Source organism: Rhinatrema bivittatum, chromosome 11 (assembly GCF_901001135.1).
Source record: "Rhinatrema bivittatum chromosome 11, aRhiBiv1.1, whole genome shotgun sequence".
NCBI classification, from domain to species: Eukaryota; Metazoa; Chordata; class Amphibia; order Gymnophiona; family Rhinatrematidae; genus Rhinatrema; species Rhinatrema bivittatum.
In genome coordinates this window covers 55,293,971-55,318,317 of record NC_042625.1, presented here as the reverse complement: position 1 = coordinate 55,318,317, position 24,347 = coordinate 55,293,971, and the positions used below count along the sequence as shown (strand labels likewise).

At 40.6% G+C, this 24,347-nt stretch overlaps 1 protein-coding gene across 12 annotated transcripts in view; it reads right to left on the bottom strand.

Moving 5' to 3' along the window:
* Positions 1 to 24,347, bottom strand: part of CIT (citron rho-interacting serine/threonine kinase) — a 424,741-nt gene that overhangs the window by 307,191 nt on the left and 93,203 nt on the right. For all 12 annotated transcript variants that reach the window (XM_029571779.1, XM_029571775.1, XM_029571774.1 and 9 more), the window contains 3 exons: positions 23,345 to 23,487; positions 20,457 to 20,550; positions 6,699 to 6,902 (listed from right to left, as the gene is read on the bottom strand). In XM_029571779.1, coding sequence (XP_029427639.1) covers positions 6,699 to 6,902; positions 20,457 to 20,550; positions 23,345 to 23,487 — 441 coding nt within the window. The remainder of the gene's footprint in view (positions 1 to 6,698; positions 6,903 to 20,456; positions 20,551 to 23,344; positions 23,488 to 24,347) is intronic.

The following is a 24,347-nucleotide window of genomic DNA, read 5'->3' as shown; positions in this document are numbered from 1 at the left end:
GTGTCATTCGATCTTGCGGATGACCTTGCCCAGCAGAGGCCGCGGAGGAAAGGGGTACAGTAGGCCCTCTGGCCAGGTCTGAACCAGGGCGTTGATTCCTTGGGAGTGTTCCCCGATTCTTCTGCGACTGAAGAATCAGGGAACCTTCGTATTGAGAGATGTGGCCAACAGGTCGATGGATGGAAGACCCCAACAATCTACTAGGAGTTGGAAGGCTCTGGCCGACAATGTCCATTCTCCATGATCCAGACTCTCCGTGCTAAGGAAGTCTGCCCTAATGTTGTCTTGTACTGCTATGTGGGAGGCTGAAATCCCTTGCAGATTTAGTTCTGCCCATTCCATAAGGGGTCTATCTCCAGAGATACTTTGGTTCCTCCCTGGCGGTTGATATAAGCTACCGTTGTCACGTTGCCTGACATCACGTGGACTGCTTGACCCCAGAGCCTGTGGCAGAAGTGTAGATACACCAATCTGACTGCTCTGGCCTCTACGCGGTTTATGTTCCAGCACAACTCTTCCTTGGTCCATCGGCCCTGTGTTGTCAATTCCTGACAGTGGGCTCCCCATCCTCGGAGGCCTGCACCATCGTGAGGACTAGCCAGTTCAGTGGAGACAAGCGTACTCCTTTGCTTAGGTTCACTTCCTGAAGCCACCACTGGATCCAAGAACATACTTCCATCGTAGGTGCAGGCGAATAGAGTAGTCTTGAGATGGTGGGTTCCAACGTGACAGCAGGGAGTGTTGGGGTGGTGTCATGTGTTCCCTTGCCCACGGCACTACCTCCAGTGTTGACGACATCAGGCTGAGGACCTGGAGATAACGCCACACCCTGGGGTGTATTGTGTTAGTCAGTCGGCACACTTGGCGCATCAGCTTCCTTATCCTCGAGGGAGAGAGGAAGACTGTCTTGTTTGGAGTTGAAAGACTCCCAGGTACTCTAAGGTCTGGGAAGGCTTGAGACTGTTCATCCATGTTCACGACCCAACTGAGTTCCTGGAGTAGGGACGTGAACCTGCTGGTCGCTTGAAGACTCTCTTGAGATGACTTTGCAGCCATCTAAGTAAGGGTGTACCGGGACCCCCTTCTTTCCTTAGTGCCACCACTACGACCACCATAATTTTGGAGAACGTTCTGGGGGCAGTTGCCAGGCCGAAAGAATGCCCAGAACTGATAACGGCTGAGCACTGCAAAGTGCAGAAAACACTGGTGGTCTTGATGGATTGGGATATGAAGGTAGGCCTCTGAGAGGACCAGGGATGTTAAGAGCTCTCCTGGCTGAACATCCATTATGACGGAGCAAAGAGTTTCCATGCGGAAGTGGATTATCTGCAGATGACTGTTGACACTCTTGAGGTCCAGGATGAGGCAAAAAAAGACTCCTCCTGCTTGGGTACAATGAAATAGATGGAATACACCCCGTATTTTCCTGAGATGTGAGCACTGGGGTTATAGCCCTCAAACTGAGAAGCCTTACTAGCATGGATTCCACTGCCAATCTTTTGTGCTGGGCGTGGCAAGGCGACATCATGAATGGGTCCCAAGGGATACTGTGAAATTCTAGGGCACATCCTTTTCGTATGATGTCCAGAGCCCAGTTGTCTGATGGGATCTTGACCTACCTCTGATAGAAGAGGGATAGCCAGCCTCCTATCTCCTTGTCCCATGGGTGGGTCGGCCCAGCTTCATTGTACAGTTCGGGCCAAACCGGAGCCCAAGCCAGTTTCTCTTTTTGGTTGTCTGTTCCGAAAGGGCTGAGACCTTCCCAAAGGTCAAGATGTCTGGAATGGCAGGTTTTTCTGTAGGGCCAGAAGCACTGGGAGCCCCTTGAAGCAGGGAGCTATGCTGGATATGCGTGAAGTATCAGGTTTTTTTTTCTCCCCTGCCGTTGAAGCAGAGAGCTATTTTGATTATAATTCAAGCATTTTTCAGTACTGAAGGCATAGCCTAGTGCAGGGGTGAGCAAACTGGGAGGCGGGCTCTCCAGAGGGGGGCTTGAACAATCCTGAAGGGGGCCAAAGTTGACTGCCCAATCAGGGAAGAAAAAAACTTTCTACACGGTAGTCTTGTGCCATGGAGGCACTGCAGTCTGAGGAGGGAGAGAGCTGGCAGAGTGTAGTGACCTCATAGTAAGTATACTATGGCTTAGCCATGCATTTCTTTCAGCGGGCCAGAGAGGAGCTGCCTCTACTGTGGAGAGAGATCACAGCTGTTGCCTGCTGGCAGAAAAGTTGAGGAAGGGAATAGGTAAAGAGGCTAGAGAGAGAGGATGTGGAAGGGAGAGGGAGGAGGTGAGGAAGGTAGAATAAAGGCAAAAAGTGTGTATAAAAAGAAAGTTTAAATAGGCATCAAAACATCAGAAAATAAAAAGAAAATTAAGAAAAAAAGGAAAACATTTTGAAAATGGTAAAAAAATAAAAAAAATTAGCAAAAAGTAAAGTTGGGGAGGGTGTGATGCAGTTTCTCAGCTCCTAAAAATGTTGACTGGCACCTAAGTTTTGGGGTTTTTTTGTTTAAATTTTCCAGCCCTTACTATTGTAATGTATTAAATGTGTGTCTGGGTGTGGTGTGGATTCTCTCTCTCTCTCTCTCTGTCTAGGTGTGTCTGCCTGTGTTTTGTTGTGTTGTCTATGCCTCTCTGTATCTGTGTATCTGTCTTGGTGTGGAATGTCTCTGTGCATGTCAGGGTGTTGGGTTTCTGTCTTTTTGGGGTGTCTGTCTTTGTCTGGGTATCTGTTTCCTACTCTGAGTTTGGGATGTCTATATAGCTCTAGGTATGAGGTATTTATTTGTCTGGGTATGTGGTGTCTGCCTTTCTGTGCCCGTGTGTGTGTGTGAGCTTACTCCTTTCAGCAAAATGAAGATAAAATGGGGGCTTTGAGCCACTGGTTGGCAGTGTGCTTGCCTGATGAATACTCTTTAGGTATCTGTGTGTACGTACATACATACATACATACATACTAACCCATCTTGGGAAGGGCCCCCCAACCAATTGCATGAATGGAAGGTGGGCCATGGCTGAAAAGGTTTGCTCATCCCTGGCCTAGGGGCTAGAGCCCCCTTTGCAAATAATATATTGCTGTACACATCAATTAAGTCACCCAGGGTGAGATTTCTAGATTATTCATTCAGCCCCAACCATGCTAAACCAGGTCCCTACTTAAAGTGGAAATCACAAAGAACACCTGCTACTGAGGCAACCTAACTAACCAGAGGGAAATCTGCAATGGCTGCATGTGCAGCCTCACCCAGATTATAGTAAATCAAGGGCTGCTAACATGTCCCAACACTTACCATTAGTCCTACACCATGGGCTTCTGTACTACCAGACTGCGACCTTGGATCTGAATTTTCTGAAACCATTCTGCAGTCAAGTGCACCCGACCATTCCTCGTATCAAAGTGAGCTCTAAGATATTCCAAACACTGAGCAGGATCCAGCTTGATCTTGGCAAGATTCATTATCCAGCCCAATTCCAATCAAAGCTGCATTATTCGCGTGATAGAAGTTTCATCTTCCATCAGCACCTTGGTGTGGAACAAGTATTTTCCAGATAAGGAACAGACTTGAGATTCATTTAAAAAAAAAAAAAAAAAAGGAAAAAGGCTCTAGTTTCACTTGCGTCTGCTGTGGAACTTTTCCTCTTACAACCCCCGGCAAGGAACTGTTAATGCAGCAAAGCAGAAGTGGCCCAATAACATTGATAAGAACGGAAAGGGTGTCTCTGGAAAAATGGTCTATAAAGAAGCTACTGACGCCTGGGCAAAGGAGCCTGGTCTCCTCCTCTGATGGACAACTGAATTGTAACTTTATGTTCCTTAATTTGAGCTACAGTTTTCCTTAACTTTGTTTGCAAAACAAGATGTCCCCAGCATATGGGACATTTGAGATGATTAAGCACATCTTCATGCAGATCACTAACCCACATCCAAGCCAGTCTTCACACCCCAATGGCTAAAGCTAATGTATCAAATGCTTCAGACTGAGCTTATGCACGGAGATTGCTGGAGCGTCAGCTGGAGGTTGTTAAGAACTGTAGACAGATGACTTTTCTCAGATATGCTTCTTTAACATTGTTGTCAAGTATGATCACTGACCTGTCCAGAAACATGGAGTAGCTGAGATCCTCTGGAAGGGAGAAGTGCTGTAGTAAGTCAATTAAAGGATCTGATGGAATCTCAATGATTAAGATGGCGAATGAGGCAGAAACTTCTATTGCCACAGAGGGGACATGCCCAGGAAAGATGATTGGGACAAAGCTCCATCCTCATTCTCTGACTTATGGTGGAACTCCCCTGGCAAGAGAGCTATATTTCTGGACTGCTGGGGGCTGAAGCCTATAGCAACTTTTGTAGCAAGTTGTGCAGTGGCATTGAACTGGGTGGGGCTCAACTATGGAATACTTTCCACATTATGGGCAAAAGGGGCACCAATGCTCCTTTCCTCAAGAGTCAGAGCAAAAATAATTCTTTAAAAATTCTATGAGTTGGTACATGGGCTTAGTTGCTGTCTGAGCCGGGGTTGGAAAAGATACTTCCTCTTCAGAGATACATATGAGTTCCTCTTCACTCTGTTAAAACAGGGCAGAAGTGCTCGGCTCCAGGGAAGAAGCAGCCAACAGCTCTGAGGCGCGTCATATGGACTGTACTAAACTCTGAACCATCATCTGCACCGGGGCCTATGCTGCTCATGGACTGAACGCTGAACCATTATCCACGCTAAAGGGATCCATTCCATCACCTTTCTTACCAATGTCACAGCTTCTTCTGTTAATGGAGAGACTGTCAGCACCACTATCACAGAACACTGCATAGACTGTGAGGATGGAACCTTGGAGTAGGTGCTATGTGCCAACACCATAGACTGTACCCTGGAAGGACTGGGATCCGGGTAGAAAACTTGGGATAGTACGATAGGAATTTTGTGTGTCAGACTTGCGGAGGTGGCTCCATTTCTCCTCAGCAATAACTGGTCAACAACAATGAGGCCTATGTGTCAACTTCAGTTCTGATGGGGGCCCGCTCAGAGACAAACCCCACTGAACAACGAAATTCCCTCTCTATCTCTTGATAACACCAAGATAAAGCCATCTTTATTCTCTAGGGATTTAGGAGTTATACTTGATACTGAGCTAGGTTTGAAAAACACACTGCCCTAAAATTGAAAGATGGATATTTTAAACTATTAACCTTGAGAAGATTAAAACCTTTATTAGATCCCAAAGATTTCAGGACTGTTCTACAGTCTCTGTTATTTTCCAACATTGACTATTGTAACACCCTGCTACTTGCTCTCCCTAATAGTACAATAAGACCTTTAAGTTCTACAGAACGCCGCTGCAAGGGTCCTGACTGGAGACAAAAAATGGGACCATATTACCCCCATCTTGATTTCTCTACATTGGCTCCCGATAACCTTCCGTATACAGTATAAAATTGCTTGTATTCTGCACAACAATCTATGGAAATAAAACTGAATGGCTCAACACCGCAATCAGCTTACATATTCCGCAAAAACAAATCTCAGGTCTGCCAATAAAGGTTTACTAATGATTCCCACAATCACAACAGCAAGGCTCAGTGAAGTACATGAGAGGGCAATATCAATTGCAGGTCCAAAGTTTTGGAACACGCTGCCCGTACAAATTTGACTTAAGACAGACAAAAATTTAAAGCTGATCTTAAAACGTGGCTTTTTAAATGTGCTTATGTTGAGAACGGCAACAAACAATAGGCTTTTTCCTTTGTATCTCTTTTTTAGACTATTTTACATAGTTATGCCTTTTTAGCTGTGCTCCCACAACTTATTGTCTTTTGAAAATTATATATTTTTAGTCTATAGTATTTTAGATTATTTTAACATCTATTGCTAATGTTTTACTTCTTTTAAATATTTTAGCTGTTATTCTTTTCCTCTATCATTATTGTATTTTCCTTGTTTTAAATGATTGTAAACCGTTGGGAAGGTTCCCACTGATGTGACAGTATAGAAAACCAAATAAACCTTAAACCTTCTTCTGTGCCACCTCCTGCATCGAAGGCCTCTACACCTTACTCAACCTCTCACCCGAGGCAGATCCAGCAACCAGCACCACTAGACAGGAACTCTCTCAGTGTAGCAAGCAAAAGGGAGTGATGAGTGATGACCCAGATATAACCGGCAACTTTAAGATAGTTGAGTATATTCAGTGGCACTGCTGAATATACCCTGCTACTTAGCTGGATATGTTTATCCGGCTAACATAAGCTCACAGGACAGCATGTGCGCGGGAACTTCCACATATGCTCAGTAAGGTTTACCGAGTTCTGCAAGATGGGTCCATTTAGCACAATCTGAAGACATTACGTACATGCCATGGCTAATTCAACTCTGCCTGTCGACAGAGAACTACCTGTAAAGCATCTTGTTGATTTCTTTTGCAACAAAGTCTAATAGACAAACCTTCCCCCTACTCCATACACAACCTGGCCTGTTAAGTGAATAAACAAAAAAGCAACAGAAAAGGAATGTAAAACTGCTATGTTTCACTCCAGTGATCACAACAGCCCTCTGGAGACAGGGAAATACCTACTGTACCTAAATGTAATCTACTTTGAAGTGCCTAAAGGTGGAATATAAATCAAATAAAAGATTCAAGAGAAATACATAATGATTTGTTTGTCAACTTTCAGGTCCCTGACTGTATAAGTTACTTCCTTTACCTGGAAATTCATAATGTTATTTAAGGTTTTTGCTGGTGTCTTCTCAGTAAATGGTGATTTTCCATAAACCATTTCATAGGCAATGATCCCCAAAGACCACCAATCACATTCAAGACCATATGCAGCTTGTCCTTCTCCATTTACTGCAATCAGAACCTCGGGGGCTGTGTAATCTGGGATGCCAACTGACAGCTGCAAATTCACCTGAACAAAAAAAAAAAAAAAGGCATCCAGTTTAAATGCAGCAAAAGAAATTTATCCAGCAATGCTCCTACTATGGTATTTCATTGGGGTCTTCTGGCTCTAAACTGGACACCAGTTGGATAAAGACATTTGCAGATTCTTTTCTTGATTGTTAAAAAGAATTTTAAAAAAAGAGAAGTTACCACTTACCTGATATTTCCTTTCCTCTAATGAGGGCAGGCCAATCCCCACCGGTGAGTTATGAACCTCTGCCAGCAGATGGAGACAGAGTAAGAAGTTGACATCAAGAATATATAGACCCGCCCAGACATCAGTGTGCCAGTATTCTCTGGAAAATCCAACTGTGGACAAACTGATTATACTTGAACATTATCATTAGCAAATCAACCATTAATGCTTCCAACTCATCGGGAACACTGAGCTCAGCCAAAGAAGTAACATTCACTAAACTAAGGGTCTAGATAAAACACTTACCAGTCTTCAATGAACAGAAGGAATCATACTCCGCAATATTCACCCCGAAATGGCTAGGGCAGGTCGGGGATTGGCATGGCCTCAGAGAAAAGAAAATCATCAGGTAAATAGTAATTTCTCCTTCCTCTGCATTTAGGCAGGCCAATCCCCAGCAGTGGAATGTACCAAGCTAATCCCAAAGAAGGTGGGAGGCTATCAGCGGTCCAGTTAACACTGCCCACGTGAATAAGGTGTCTTCCCTAGCCAGAACATCCAAGAAGCAAAGGTTGGAAAAGGAATGCAAAGATGACCACATTTCCGCTCGGCAAATCTCGGCAGGCACCAACAAATAAAATTTCGCCCATGATACCGCCTGAGCCCTCGTGGAATGCGATCTAATCTGTTTCGGCAAAGGAACCTCAGCAGTCACATAGGCAGCCATAATGACTTCCTTAACCCAACGGGCCATCGTTGCCCAGGTCGCCGGTGCTCCCTGTTTTTCGCCACCATGGAGCACAAACAGGCAATCAAACTTCCGAATAAATTTAGTGACCTCCAAGTACCACAGCAAGTGTCACTTGACATTCAATGAATACAAAATACGATACTCATTTCCATCCCTATCCCTGTCCAGGGTGGGCACGGAAATGTACTGATTCAAATGAAAGTCCAAAACCACCTTTGGTAAAAAAAGAAGGCACAGTCCGAAGCTGTACCTCTCCTGGAGAAAAGACTCACAACAAGAAAGAGCATGCAGTTCAGAGACCCGACTTGCCGAACAGATTGCCACCAGAAAACCTGTCCTCAAGGTAAGCAGCAGGAATGACAGCATGCAGCAGCTGTAAGTTTCGACCTGCCAATAATTCTAGGACCAAATTAAGGTCCCACAGATGCACCAGAAGCTGCAAAGGGGACGAAGTTGCTTAACTCCATTCAAGAAATGGGACACATTGGGATGGAAAAACAGAGGCCCTCTATTGACTCGCCCCCAACAACAAGCAAGGGCTGCAACTTAAACCTTTACACTAGACATCCTCTAAGAATTCCAAAATTAAAAGAGAACTCACCTTGAGAACCTCACTCAGAATACCAGCAGGCGAATACCCAAGCTTCAACCACCGAGCCCTTTCAATGGCCAAACCGTAAGACAAAATCGACCTGGACCCTCATGTAGAATGGATCCCTGCCACATTGGATCCTTCTGAGGCGGTAGCCTGAGGGGGACTGCCCAGTTTATATGACAGAGGTTTATAAAATTATGAGAATACATGCCATGTAACTAGGAGGTAGCAGATTTAAAACAAATTGGAAAAGGTACTTTTTCATAAAACACACAATTAAGCTGTGGAATTTATTGCTGGATGATGTGGTCAAGGTGACTAGATTAGCAAAGTTTAAAAAGTATGGACAAGAAAAGTCCATAAACAATTAACCACCCACAACTTATCCCTGGGAGTGAGAAACAAGGATTTGGATCTACATTTTGTAGTCTGCGGGATACTTTCTAATGGCCCAGATTAACCACTACTGAAGATAGGTTGTTGGGTTCAATGGACCTTTGATCTGACCTAGACTGGCATATCTTCTATTGTTAATAAAGCACATTATTTCTTCTTGCTAATACCAATTACCAATACACAAAATAGAATTTCTAAGCTTTTCCAACTTAATTTTGTAATAATTTTCCGCCAATTAGGAAACTAACCTTTTCTTGAAACACAAGTCCCAGTATCTTCGTTTCCCAAACTGTAAATTACATACCTTTGTGAATCAGCATATTATCTTGTACTTTACCTAAACCAAAATATGCTTGCTATTTCACAGTCTATTCCCCAAATTTACTCAAGCTGCTGTTTACAAATGTTTTATGAATTTTTCAACTCACCCTAAGTTTTTTTTTTCTATATGGCATGAAAGAAAGAAATGCCCATATATACATAAGGATCCTAGGATTGAAAAACATGTGTGTTATGGAACAGTCTTAAATGAAGGTGGTTGAATAATCTGCAAAGTTTTATCAAATTCAGAAGGCTTAAAAAAGGAAGTGAGGGGAGCCCAAACTGTGAGAATTTGATAAGATACAACCAAGCGCTACCAGAATATTTACCAAAAACAAGGAGAAATTATTTCTTGCCTGATAATTTCCTTTTCGAGTCCAGTCACACCAGACCAGATGGAGACAGAGACTAGGTTTGCTAGTGTCACTCCTTAAATGCATCCATGTTGACGTCAGTATTCTGTTACAAGCTAACTGTGGTCAACTTAAATTTAAACAAATATTTTTAATCAGAGAGCTTCCAAAGTAAAGTAGTTTTATGTTTCTGCTTCCTAATTATTATACAGCAAAACACTCATTTGCTTTGACGATAAAAACCACAGAAGCAATTGTCAGATTTTGACTGAAATGTTTTATCTATTTGGGAGAATAGGGAGGGTTCTGGACTGGTCTGACTATTTATTTACAGATTTTTATATACCAGGGTACGTAAGTAACATCACCTCGGTTTACATTCAAACAATAATTCAGCATTTCGCTTTACAATGTAATATATAAACTGAACAAGTATAATACCATGTATAACTTTGTATTAATAGAATGTAAACAATATATGGTAGACTGTGGAAATAAGGAAAAAGAGTAGAGGATTCAGATCATTAATAGTAGGCTTTTTTAAATAGCCAGGTTTTAAGATTTTGTTTAAATTTTTTGTGACAAAGTTCCTGGCGTAATTCGGAGGGCATGGTGTTCCATATTGTTGAACCAGCAATGATAAATGATAGTTCTTTTGTGCTAGAAAGTTTGGTCAGATTGGGTGCTGGGATTTTTAGTTTGGCTAAATGCTGGAATCTCGTTGGGCGGGATGAAGTTTTGAATTGAAGATGATCTAGACTCAAGGAAAGGAAAGTATCAGGTAAGATGTAATTTCTCCTCTCTCTTCAGTAGTCAGACCAGTCCAGACAAATTGAATATTTATTTAATCGCTTTTAATATACCGAACATTTGCATTAACTTCATGTCAGTTTACAAAAAAATAAAGAACATATCATTGATCATTATCAAATAGATACATTAATTTTATTTTCTAAAATAAAACAAAATGAAATAAAAACAAAAATCAGTGCCCTTGGAGTTAACCGATAAATTTGTACGACAGTATCAATAACATATTTAAATTAATATAAAATACATATTACAAAATAAACTACAATAAAAGTAATAAAATATGATAAAATAAGGTAAAAATAGCAAAATAATAAAAACCGAATTCCTTAAAAAGCACTTAGTAAACGGGAGAGTAAACAGAACAACTGGTTAACCTGGCTAGATAAAAGCCTGTTCAAACAACCATGTTTTCAATTGTTTTTTTGAATGATTGTATGTTTGGCTCTAGCTGGATGTCGAGTGGGAGTGAATTCCAAGGTTTTGGCCCTGTCAGTGATAGGGCCCTCTCCCTGACTGCATTTAAGTGAGCTGACTTGGGTGACGAGATGGAAAGTAATGCTTTACCTAGAGATCTTAAGTTGCATTGTGGAATATGTATATAAAGGGAATCGTTTAGCCATTCTATGTTCTCACCGTATAATGTTTTATGAATTAGTGTCAAGCATTTATACTGGATTCGGAAGTAGACTGGTAACCAATGAAGGTCCATCAGGGTGGGGGTGATGTGGTCATATTTCCTAGTATTCGTCAGGAGGCGAGCTGCATGGGGCGGATTGATGAAGGAAGGCCCTGAAGGAGGGCATTACAATAATCGAGCTTGGACAATAGAAGAGCTTGAAGGACTGTTCGAAAGTCACCACTATTAAGCAAAGGTTTCAATTTTTTATTTTTTTTTTTTTGAATATCTGCAGTTTATAAAAACCATCTTTGACTGTGGCTTTTATAAAAGTCTTCAAATTAAGTTCGCTGTCCAGGGTGCAGCCTAGGTCCCTAACATTATGGGAAGGACGGCTCATACTAATATCCGTTAGGATCTTTTCCGTAACTTTGTTGCAGATGAGAAGGATTTCGATTTTGGAATTATTTATGGAGAGAAACATTTGAGTGAGTAATTGTTTTATGGAATTAAAGTAGATATCCCAGAGTTTCAATGTTTTCTGTAAGGAATCTTTAATAGGTAGAAGAATTTGGACGTCATCCGCGTAAATAAAGTGGACTAGTCCTAAGCCTGCCAGGAATTTACACAAAGGGGCCATGTAAATGTTAAAGAATATGGGCAATAGGGAGGAGCCCTGTGGGACCCCTGAGGGGAGATTAACTGTTTCAGATTCAGCTGGACCTTTTTTTTTTTTTTTTTTTTTTTTTAATAATTTATTCTTCAATTTTTAAATTCAAAACAATAAATAAAATTAACATAAAAGGCAATAAACAGTGAACAATTCAGGCAAACTTATTACAAGAAGATTAGTACAGTCAAAAGTAAATTTGATTGTCACATTTATCCAATAAATGAGGGTCTTTATATGGTAAAGAAAACTTACATAATACAATTAACAAGGAGGAGAGGGGTAGAAATCTTTATTTTTACAGACCTGTTTCTGCTGCTTCAACCTGATTTTCCTTTACTAACTCTTTCTCTCTCAAAAAACTTTCTAGATGTTGTGGCATACTAAAAATAAATTTCTTGCCTTGATAATTGACTAAACATCTACATGGGAACCTTAAATAAAAAAGTTGCACCCAATTCAAATAGTCTTACTTTTCAAAACCAAAAACTGTTTCCTGCGCACCTGAGTGGCCCTTGAAACGTCTGGAAAAACAAACAGCTGGACCTATTTTGACCCTAAAAGATCTGTTTGTGAGATAGGATGTGAACCAAGCAAGGGTCGAGTCTGTTAGGTCGATTTCTTGGAGTCTCAAAATCATAGAATCGTGATTAAGTGGTGTCAAAGGCTACCGATATGTCAAGCTAAATTAGTAAATAGGAATTCCCGTAATCAAGGCCTCTTAAACGTCTAAAAGAGGTGAGTAGGGTTTCGGTATTGGGAAATTTCCGAAACCCGAATTGTGAAGAGTAAAGCAGGTGGTTATTGTCCAAGTGGTCCATTAGTTGTCTATTTACTACCTTTTCTAGAAGTTTTGCTGGAAAAGGAAGAGTGGAAATAGGCCGAAAATTGGCAAGGTTGTCAGAATCTAAATGGGGTTTCTTAAGTATGGGCTTGACTACTGCACATTTTAATGAGTCCAGAAAAATACCTTCTTCTAAAGAAATGTTAATGATATCTACTAAAAGTCGGGCTACAATGTCAGGCACAGACACAAATGATTTTATTGAGATAGTGTCTTGTGGATGAGCCGCAAGATTCATCTTAAGAATATTAGCAATTTCTAATGATAATATTGTGTCAAAGGTAGACCAGCTGATGGATGGATTGGAAGGAAGTGATATGATTTGTTTAGGAGAGGAAGCTAAATTTAATATGCTATGAATTTTAATTGATAAAAAAAGGTGGCAAATTCATTTGTTTTGTTTTTTAGATTTTCCAGGGACAGCGAGGAAAATTTGGCCTTGGTGAGCTCCAAAACATAGGCAAATAGAATTGTGGGATTGAATTGAAAATTGTGAATTTTTTCTGAGTAGAAGTCCCGTTTGGCTGAATTGATTGTGGATCTATACTTCTGAAGGGCTGCTCTATAATGTACAAGCGATGTGGAATTGCAATGTTTATGCCAAAATCTTTCCAAACGGCGCAGGCCCTGTTTATTTAAAGCTTTTATATACCGAGGTTCAGGTAACAGAGTTACTAATCACTTCGGTTTACATTTAAACATAAAACAAATGACATGAGATATGTCTTACAAAGAACAAGGTAGAAAACAACTTGGAAGCAAATAACATGGTAGAACAGGGTGTAACAAGGTGGGGGAGTTGGACTAGTATGGCCTAAAGCCTACTAGAACTGGGAGGTTGACCAAGAGGGGGGTAGAGGGAAAATGCAATTATAGCTTTATTAAATATGGTAAAGGGTACTTTATGGGGTTGCCCTGGGTGAGGGCGGTCCATGGGAGCTGTGGAAGCTGAGTATTGTTAAGAGAAGGCTTGACAGAACAACCAAGTCTTGTGATATTGCTTTGCTGCCTTCAGATCATCAGTCATAATCACATTAAGTTCCCTCTCCCAGTCTGGGCACATTAGTCTTTCACCGCCCATCACATACAGCTCTTTTGGATTACTGTATCCCATGTGCATGACTTTGCAGGTCTTGGCATTGAGTATCAGCTGCCAAATCTTTGACCATTATAAGTTTACTTAAATCACTTTTCATTCTCTCTACTCCTTCAGGCACGGCTACTCTGTGACAGATCTTAGAATCATCCACAAAGACATCTTTCCTTCTAACACCTCCGCAGTCTTGCTCATGAAAATATTGAACAGAACCGATCACATAACTGATCTCCAAGGCACTCCACTCAACATCGTTCACTCTTCAGGGTAGGTTCCATTTACCATTACACAGTCTCCTGTCAATCAGTTTTTAATCCACTCCACCACCTTGGTGCCCACACCCAAAAGCTTCTCATTATATTCACTAGCCTCCTAAGAGGGACCGTATCAAAGGTTTTGCTGAAATACAAGTAAATCAAAGAGTGCTCTTCCTTAATTCAATTCTTTAATCACGTATTCAAAAAAAAATCAAACAGATTTGTCTGACAGGACCTTCCCCTGGTGAATCCATGCTGTGAGTCTAGCAACCTACCAGATTGTAGATAGTTTACTATTCTTTACTTCATTAGTCTCTCCATTAATTTTCCCACCACCAAGGTGAGGCTAACTGGCCTGCAGTTTCCAGCCACTTGTCTGCTACAGCCCTTATGAAGCAGGACCACAACTGCTCTTTTCCAATCTTATAGCACCACTCTTTTCCAGGTATGTATTCAAGAGGTCTTTCAGCAGACCTGACGAGTGATTATCTCTTGAAAGACTGAAATATCTTTCCACCTTCGTATTCTTGATGGTCACCATGATTCCTATCAGTGGAAATCCCCATCTAGCCACAATCTGATCAAAAGCCTCCTGAGATAAGGACCATTCCCCGGGATCAACAAAATTGTTACTGAGAAAGTCCACTTTAACATTTTCCACACCTTTTATGTGCAAGGCCACAATCCTCTTCAGATTCCTTTCTACCCAAACGAGTAGCAAATCCACTTCTAAGGACACCTGAAGACTGTTGCCTCCTGGATGATTTGCATTTGGGAATTGGATTCAGACAACAGCCAACACTGGGCTCCAACCTTTACAGTCTGAAGTATGGATATGCAGAGATAAGGGAAAAAGCACAGGACTGCTTCTACAGCCAAGTCCAAAAGCAAAACACATTCAAGCAGCATTGTCTGAATTATCAAGAAGGCTGCTAACCCCGTAAAAACATTGCTAGCAATAATTGTTATGAGACTGAAAATTGCTTAGTTTTGATTGTAAATATTTCTGCACTTAGCATAGGGCTTGAGGGCGACCTACATGAAGCAGCAATGGCTACTAGAAACAGAAACATATGGTTGTAACAGAGCAGCAATTACAACTATATGAAGCTTGCTGGGCAGACCAGATGGACCATTTGGTCTTTTTCTGCCGTCATTACTATATTACTATGTATGTTACATTACTTTGACTGCATGACCCTTCCACAAAGGTACGCATTTCTCGATAGCTAAACAAATAGCTCTAGCCTTCAACCAATTGATGGGCCATTTTGTCTCCTCAGGAGTTCATTAACATTGAGTCATTTATCCCAGACGTGCTCCCAGACCAGCATCCATCACCGTCACCAAAGCTGGGAGGGTCAAGATCCACTCCTAACTCCAAGTTTCTGTAATTTAGACACCATTGCAAACAAGCTAATGCTGACAGATTCCAGTTCCGGAAGCCTCATGCGAGACTGGAAATCTCATCTGAAGAGCAAAGCTCTCTGCAGGGGCCTTATGTGAACACTTGCCCAAGGCACCATGTCCAACACTATTGCCATGGAACTGAAAAGCTGAAAATAACTCCATGCTGTCGAATGCCTGGTGGATAATCCAGAAAGAATTTGCTGACCCAGCTTCTGGATTTTTTGCTCCGTGAGCTGAACAAGGCCTGTCTTCATGTCGAACTAAGCTCCAAGATACTCTACAGTCTGAGAGGGTTGTACACTGCTCTTATAAAAATTGACTGTCCAACCCAATTCTTGCAAATATTGAACCACCTGGGTAGCCACTGTACTTTTCTGGATTTACTTTGCCCTTAACCTGTTGTCTAGATAAGGATACACCAAAAGCCCTTCCTTGCATAGTGCTACTGCCATGACCACCATCACCTTCGATAAGGTCCTCCGAGCCATAGCTAACCTGAAGGGCAGGGACTGAAATTGAAAATGCTGCCCTAGCACTGCAAACCGAAGAAAGCATCTATAATGAAGAGCCAAACCCTTATTGGAATGTGAAAAAAGCCCCATAAAGATCCAAGGAGGTAAGAATTCTCCCTTTCACACTGTCAATCACAGACTTCAAAGTTTCCATTCTGAAATAAGTTATCTTCATAAATTTGTTGGCCAGTTTCAGAACCATAATGGGACAATAGAATCCCTCTTTCTTGGTAACCACAAAGTAAATGGAATATCAACCTTGACCTCACTGGTTGCTTAAACCTGGTACTACCACCTTCAAGTTGAGGAGTCTTCCTAGCATTGCTCTTATGATTTCTTGCTTTTTGGCAAAGTAACTAGGGGAAACCATAAAAGCATCTGAAACAGATCAGGAGCATTCCACAATGCAGTCTTTTCATGTGATCTGATGTAATTAGAGCATATCTCCAATAGAATTGTAATAGACAAATCTCTGGAACCAAAGATAGAGCTTTCAAATACTCGTTGGGTGCCCCAAGAGTCCTTCCCCACCTACTCTCTTGCTTAAAACAAAAAGATTAATACCTGCCAAAGATTTGAGATCTGAGTAGAAGCATTATCTATCTGCTTAAATCTCCTGGAGTCCCAAAACCTATTCCGTCCAGAAGAGAACGTGAGAACTTTTAGACATATATCTTCTGGAAGTCTTGGTACCTTAGGCTCTCCTCAAGCCAATAACGTCTCAAGATGTTCTCCAAACAAAAGCTGTCCTTTAAAGGTAAGTTGTCAAGTTGATCTTAGATATGGGATTCACTAACCACTTATGCAGCCAAATCACCACTATGAAAGCCATACCACTTGCAGATATCCCCACTAAATCGAAACATGCATCTGCCAAACATGCTGCCCCCTGTTCCAACTGAGTGGATTTATCTACTGCATTTAAATAAAAAATAAATAAAAATAATTTTCTTCTATACGCTGCGCCAAACAAGACTGATCTTGCCACTATACAGCTAAAAGTTGCTATTTAAACATTTTATATACAGTCATTCCAAATAAAGTTCAAAACAGTTTACAATTACCGCATAAAACGATAAAAAATTAATCAAATTAAAACAATCACATTACATATGCTTAACTTTAATTTATTACACTTATAACAATGATCTCAACTCTATCTATTCTGCAATCTCTCACCTACCTAACCTTAAACAACCATGTTTTTAACTGAAGTCTAAATCTCTTATCAGTTAATGTACATAATGTTTTGGGCATAGTGTTCCACAATTTAGGACCTGCTACAGAAAATGCATGATCTCTAACTTAGTTAAATGCGCACGCCGAACTGTAGGGACAACCAAAAGACATTTATTTTGAAATCTAAGTATTCGTTGAGAAGTATATAAATGCAGCGCTGCTCCAAGTCATCCAACATCATTAGAATGAACATTAAAAATTAAAGCTTTTTTTTTTTTTTTTTTATTTATTGAATTTTCAGATTTTCAAATTACATTGAAGCATATATAAGAAAGTTTTGGTTGTTATACAGAACTCCAAATTCTCAAATTCTAACAAATCAGGAAACAACACATTCCAAACCATTATAAGAAAAAGGGGAGACCCAATTCAGAACGGATTAATAGGTATAAATTTCAAAGACATATTATGCTAACACAAGTGAGTGCAGTTAACATTCACATTTAGCCTATTCTGCTAGACCTATATGGAGTGAGAGTCCAAGTATACACGTAGTTGTTCCATCTCTGTAAAAATGTATCTGGTATCTTGGTAAAACAACACACAGCGGCAAGGGTACCTAAGATAGAATTTGGCTCCCCTGGACACAATCTCATTCCTCATTTTTAGGAATTCTTTTCTTTTCTCTTGGACTTTCTTCGTTATGTCTGGGAAGACACGTATTTGGAAGCCATAGAAAAGCTCCGTTTGCTTTTTAAAAGCTCTTCTTAGCACTTCATCTTTCAGATGTTTGGAGAAAAGTAATAAAAACTGTTGCTCTGTCTTCAATTATTGCTTCAAAATACTTCTCCAAAAATTCTGTTAAATTATCTTTAGGGGTAATATTTCCCATAGATTCATCACGTTGCTGCGTTTCTTCTTTTTCTTGTCTACCTGGTAGATAGTATAGTTTAGAAATAACAGGTACCATTTTTTCTGAATAAGCCAATATATTGATAAAGTAACTCTTTATCAGTTCTTTCAATGGCATCCATTTTGTTCTCGGAAAATTTAATATTCTGAGGTTATTTCTTCTCATTAGGTTTTCCATAACATCCATCTTCCTTTCAACAAAGGATTCTGATTTTATAAGATTAGTTTGTACTTCTTTAATCTGTTTAATTTCTTTTTCATTTTCTACCAGGGATTTTTCCCACAGTAAATATTTTTTCCTCCAAAGAGTTAGTCTTTCCCATATTTTCTTTAACAACATTTGTCAAGTCAATTATAGCCATATTCATTGTGGTCAGGGCTTTCCAAATTTCTTCAATCGTTATTTTTTCAGGCACTCTTAAGGGATAATTCAACGTTACTTGTATACTTTTCCCCCTGTCTCCTTTGTCTAGAAGGCCTTTAATGCCTGGTTCAGGCAGCCCAGATTCTGCTGCTCCCTCCCTGGAGTCTGAATTAACAGAACTCACCGAAGTAGGCCTGGATTCCATACCTCTTCTCTGGGAGTCTTCTGGTTTTTCTACAAGCAGTATCGGCGTCTCCTGCATCTGGTGTTCCACCTCCCCTTCCTCCGGGGGTCTGCCAGGCATAGAAGGAGTTGTTGGCTCGCCGGGGCTAAGTGATATTTCCTCGGCCAGGGTGAAGGGCAGCCGCTCTCTGCTTACTTCACCAGCGGCCCCGCTCTCCGGCACAAACTGCCCTGCTTGGAACGCTTCCTCATTTCGCGTCTGGCGGTAAGATATCTCTGGCGTAGAAGCAAGGACCTCACGGATCCTTGCTTTTCGTTTTGTATGTGGCATGGAAAAATATTCAAGAAGAAAGCAAATCTTAAGAAATATAAGGCAAATCGTTAAGAGACGCGGAGCTCAGTCGCGTCCGTGCTCACATGGCGGCAGCCATCTTCAAATTAAAGCATTTTATACGAATCCTAAATTGTAGAGCCTCAAAGACTTTAAGCACAAACCTTTTTTCCTATCTTGAGAATCTTTAGAGCAGCACCTCCCTCCACAAGGATCGTTCTTTTAGTTACTGAATATACAAGTGCATCCACCTTTGGAAAGCAAAATCTATCATTTTCTTTAGGAAAGAAGGGGTATAACTTGGCTAGGAAGCATCCTCCCTTAAAAGGTGCTTCAGGAGATATCCACTCCAGATCAATTAAATCCTTCAATTTTTAAAGAGGAAAGGAAAGCTTTCTAATAACAGGGTCCTCGGAGTTGAAAGACTCATCCTTCTTATCCAATTACACAGGGATTAGGCAATCAAGGTTGCGAGTTCTACCTTATGGAAGAGATGCAGCACAGAAGTACCATCCTCACCTTCAGGGGATAGTCACCTTCTCCCAACTTCTCCTCATTGTTGTCCTTTGGAAGTATGTTAAAATCATTAAGATAATCTTCTGAATCAGAAAAGTTGGTTTTTTTTAGTCATTTCCTTTCCTCCTCCCTGGACCTTTTCCTGCCCTTACTGTCTGATGAATCTGAAGAATGTGAAAGGGCTGAAACAGTACCAAAGACAGCTCTCCTTCACTGTTCAGCAATGACCACCATTCCCATTTCTGAAACTGAGACTTCAATGGTGAGAGGCTTCCTGGCTGACTCTGCAATTGCAGAACACCCATAGAGAGGAATTTGTTGACCAGCAGGTCCCATCGAGCTCTAGTACAATCATAGCATCACAGTGCAAAGTGTGGCTTTCTTCCCTTGATCTGCAGAGGCCGCCATTAGCTCCCTCAAATTCCTGACTCTCAAAAAAAAACCAAAACAAACAAAAAAACCACACTGAGAAAAAGTATTTAACGACTCACCTGGGAGCCCTGACACTGCCAGCAAATCTGCAGTCTGCCATTGTTACTAACTTAGCAGCTGTGCCTTTTTATTCCACTTTATTTGTACTTTCTCTCAGAAAGCACAAGATTAAAGAAGAACCACCTCTAATAAAATAGGAAAGCTAAGAGGAGGGAAACAGAATGGGAAAGGCCAGAGAGATAGTAGCCTAAACTCCCAATCAGGAATAAGACCCCTGAGCCAGGCACTGCTCAACAGAGAGGGAGCTCAAGGCTTTCACCTCAGGAGCTGCCCCTGCTTTTTTTTTTTTATTCTATCAGAGGACTTGCTCTACTGAGGGAATGAGAAACTGGTCTTTTACTTCAAAAGATGCCTTCAAATCTATTCCTATTCAGCCTATCAAGCCTCAATCCACAATACAGGATGCTTGCCTACTATATAGTTAATATTTCTAGCAGATAACTCAATAGCTAAAAGAGACACTGCTACTGTCATTCCTCTGCATAAGTGAGAAGTCATATTTGAAAATCAAAAATTATATCATACACTATAAATATGTAACAAACAAATCCAGTATGTGACCTAAATCTGACCAGACTGCTCCCAGGATTGACCCCCAGCTCTGCCTCAAATGTAAACTTGAGCTCCTACCAGTATATTGAGAAACTGAATGCACTTTATTTTTGGAAGTTAATTGCAATACTTCAAAAATACATACAAAAGAAAACAGCTTTCTTCCCATATGTATTTTAAACAAGAGGTTATTTCATTTACTGTATGACAAAAACGTCCTTACTGTTTTATTTGCAGACAGTCTAGCAGCTGATCCAAAATCCACCAGTTTAATGTGACCTGTCCGGTCAATGAGAACATTTGCTGGTTTGATATCTCTAAATAAAGAACAAAAATGTATGAAATATTCTTAATCAGCAATATTGTATTCATTTTTATTGCAAACAGTATGAACTCCTTCATATTTCTAAGTTTTCAAGACCAGCTCAATCCCAACATATTTACCCAACGTCTTTTCTTCTAAGCCTTCCTATTTTGGGTTCTCTTTTCTGAAAAAAGCATGCATATATTATCTCCACTTATTCAAACTTTATCTGTTGCCTATGACATGGTATCAATCTGTACATTCATCTGTCTATGGGTTTTACAAACACTGCTCCTATCAGTCAGTTCCTATCAATCTGGGGTCTCTCCAAGCATCTTGGAATATCTTTCAGCTCTCCACTATCTAATGATGTGGAGAGCTGACTTTTCCTCAATAATGAGAGATTACTACTAATCTGATAATTTCCTTTTCTTTAGAACTGACAGATGAATCCAGAACCAGTAAGTCATGTACCTCTACCAGCAGATGATTATGGAGCAAAGCTGACATCACAGTAACATCAACCTGTCAGTATGCTCTTCACCTGTGGACAGACCAGCAAAAACGTGATTAATAAGAGATAACCATTTCAGTACTCAGCCAACAGGAAACACTGAGCTCAGACAAATAACGTATCAACACCAGACTAAGCAACGAATTAACACATACTAGTAACCCTTGGGGGGGGGGGGGGGAAGACGTAGCTAAGGAGGACCATAGTAAAATGATTTGGCAGCCAAGGGAGGGAAGCTGGACTCATCTGGCTGGTCTAAAGAAAAGGAAATCAGGTAAGTAGTAATTTCTCATTTCTTAGCTTCCAGATAGATGAATCCAGAACCAGTGGGATGTACCCAAGCGACTCCTGAATAGGGAATTCTGAACTGGGGAGGAACTATTTGATATCACTGCAGGAGAGTGGGGCAAATTAAAAATTTCCTTCTCTTTCTAAAACTTGAAGCAAACCCCAGTAGGGAGATGCATGTCCACCATCTGCCAGAGACGTAGAATACTGGCAGGAGTATATATACTGTGATGTCAACTTTGCTCAGTCTTCATCTGCTGGTGGGGGTTCATAACCCACTGGTTCTGAATTCATCTGGCTGGATGCTAAGAAAATGAGAAATTAAATTGGAACCTGCTACTGGAAAGCTGTAAACTATCAGTAACATCTACGGTATCTGAAGACTGGAGGGTTGCCAATAAAACCAATTTTTAAGAAGGCATCAAGGGGTGATGCAGAAAACTACAGAACAAGCAAGTCTGAACTCTGTGCCAAGCAAAATGGTAGAAACTATCAAACAACAAATCTGCTGAACATATAGGTAAGCATAGTTTAATGGGACAAAGCCAACATGGATTTAACCAAGGGAAGTCTTGCCTCACAAGTTTACTAGATTTTTTTTTTTTTTTAACTATTTTCACAGAAGTCAGTACAACACACCAGACAGACAAGCATTACAGCCAAGCTAGCAAGATGAAAAGGAAAAAAAAATATTGCCACCGGGAATATACATTCCAGCCACCGTTACAACATATATGAAACCCCTCATCTTTCCCATAAATACATAAATCTTCCTAATAATGTAATGCAAGTGCCACAGCATTTTTCTTTAAGTAAAATTATAATATAATGTAACCAAGCTAGATATTGCTGCTGTAAGACTATTAAACCTAAACTGATTCAGATACACCTACAGCAGTCAAAGGAATGACCAGAACTATGCAGATGAACTTGTGCCCTAAAGCAAGCAACATTTGCTCATTGCTGCTCACCTGCAGCCCAATTCCTACCTTCTCAGCACAGGAAATACTATTTCAAACAGAAAAAAAAGAAACACAACATGTAGACTGCAAACTGTGTTAGTAAATATATAATAAAATATTACATAAGTATGGAAGTTGTAGTTTTAATTTTTTTTAAACAGCTGCACAGAGATACACTTCTGTAACAGAAAAAAAAAAAAAGAGGGAAAACAAGGTGATAATAGGAACAGGAAAGGAAGACTAATTACAGTGTAATATATATATATATATACACACACACACACACACACACAATCACATATATAAACAAAATAACCTTCTTCCCTCTTTGCCACTATAGTCACTACACAGAATAAAATCAACTGCACTCTTTCACCTTCTCTCCACAGTCACTCCAACAAACCCTTTACCTAGATTCAGATAGCTTTATGTACCTACACCTGCTTTACATTAGAACTAGCACATGATTGCACATTCTCTGTCACAGGTCCCATACTTTGGAACCGTGGGAATATTAGATTTCAGAACTTTTGGATGGCAGCTTCTAAAGCGGAGTATACAATTAAAGCTAAGGAGATGATCTCCCGGTTCCAGCAGAGGGGGTACCCTTTAAAGATTCTCAAACGCGCCTTTAAAAGAGCCCTATATGTTAATAGAGATGTCCTGTTCCTTCCAACACGAAAGGACGGGAGTAATACTTTAAATTGTATTTTACCATTTACACCTTCCAGTCATGATATCTCCACGATTATTCGCAGACACTGGTCGGCCCTATCCTTTTCTGAGTTTTTTCAGGGTTCCCTACGCTTTACTTATCGCAGGGGTAGAAATTTAAGAGACATACTAATTCGGTCTGACTTTTCACAAAACATTTTTAAACGCATTCCGGGCAGTCATACTCCATGCGGTAACTGCTCCGCTTGTAAACATACATCTGTTATGACGAATTTTACCAATCCAAGTTCAGGGAAAATTTACACACAGAATACCAAATGAATAAAAAAAACAGATTCTACATTATTGAAGGCCAATCATTTACTGACCTATGAACATAACCCATCTGATGAACACTGTTAATGGCCAAAACCAGTTCTGCCAGATAAAACTGAGCCATACTTTCATCAAATTGGTCATCATAGCGTTTTAAAAGCGACAGCAAGTCACCTCCAGGCTGATACTCCATCACCTGTAATTTCAAATGAAGAAAATCAGTTTTAATTTAAAAAAAAAAAAAAAATATATATATATATATATATATATATACATACATACATACATATACACACATCTTTCCACTTGTCAGATATAATAGCTTTAACTACATATAGCACATCCTAGTCACCACTTTCAGAGAATGGAGAAATTACTATTACCTGAATTTCCTTTCCTCTGAGGGCAGGCCAATCCCCACCAGTGGGTTATTTATGCACCTCTGCCAGCAGATGAAGTAAGATGACAACATCACGTATATATAGACCTGGCACATCAGCCTTATAGTATCCTCTGGAAAAGCCAAACTGTGGACAAACTGAATAAACATGAATACGATTATTAACAATCAACCACTCATGCTTCCAACCAATAGGGAACATTGAGCTCAGCCAAAAGAATAAACTTATTCATTAAACTGAGGGGCTGGATAAGCCACATACTGGTCTTCAAACGAATAGCAGGAACACCACTGCAATGTCCACACGAAAAGACGAACTAAAAGGTAAAAATGCAGAAGCCAAGGGCCAATCAGGGATTGGCCTGCCCTCAGAGGAAAGGAAATTATCAGGTAAGTAGTAATTTCTCCTTCCTCTGCATTCGAACAGGCCAATCGCCACCAGTGGGATATCAAAGCTATTCCCGAACAGGTGAGAGGCTGCCCACGGTCCAGTCAACACCACCTGCATGAACGCAGCATCCTCCCAGGCCCCAACGTCCAAGCAGTAATGCTTGGAAAAGGTGTGCAATGACAACTATGTCCCCGCTCTGCAAATCGACAGATGACAATAATTGAAGTTCGGCCCACAATACCACCTGAGCCCTAATGCAAGGCAG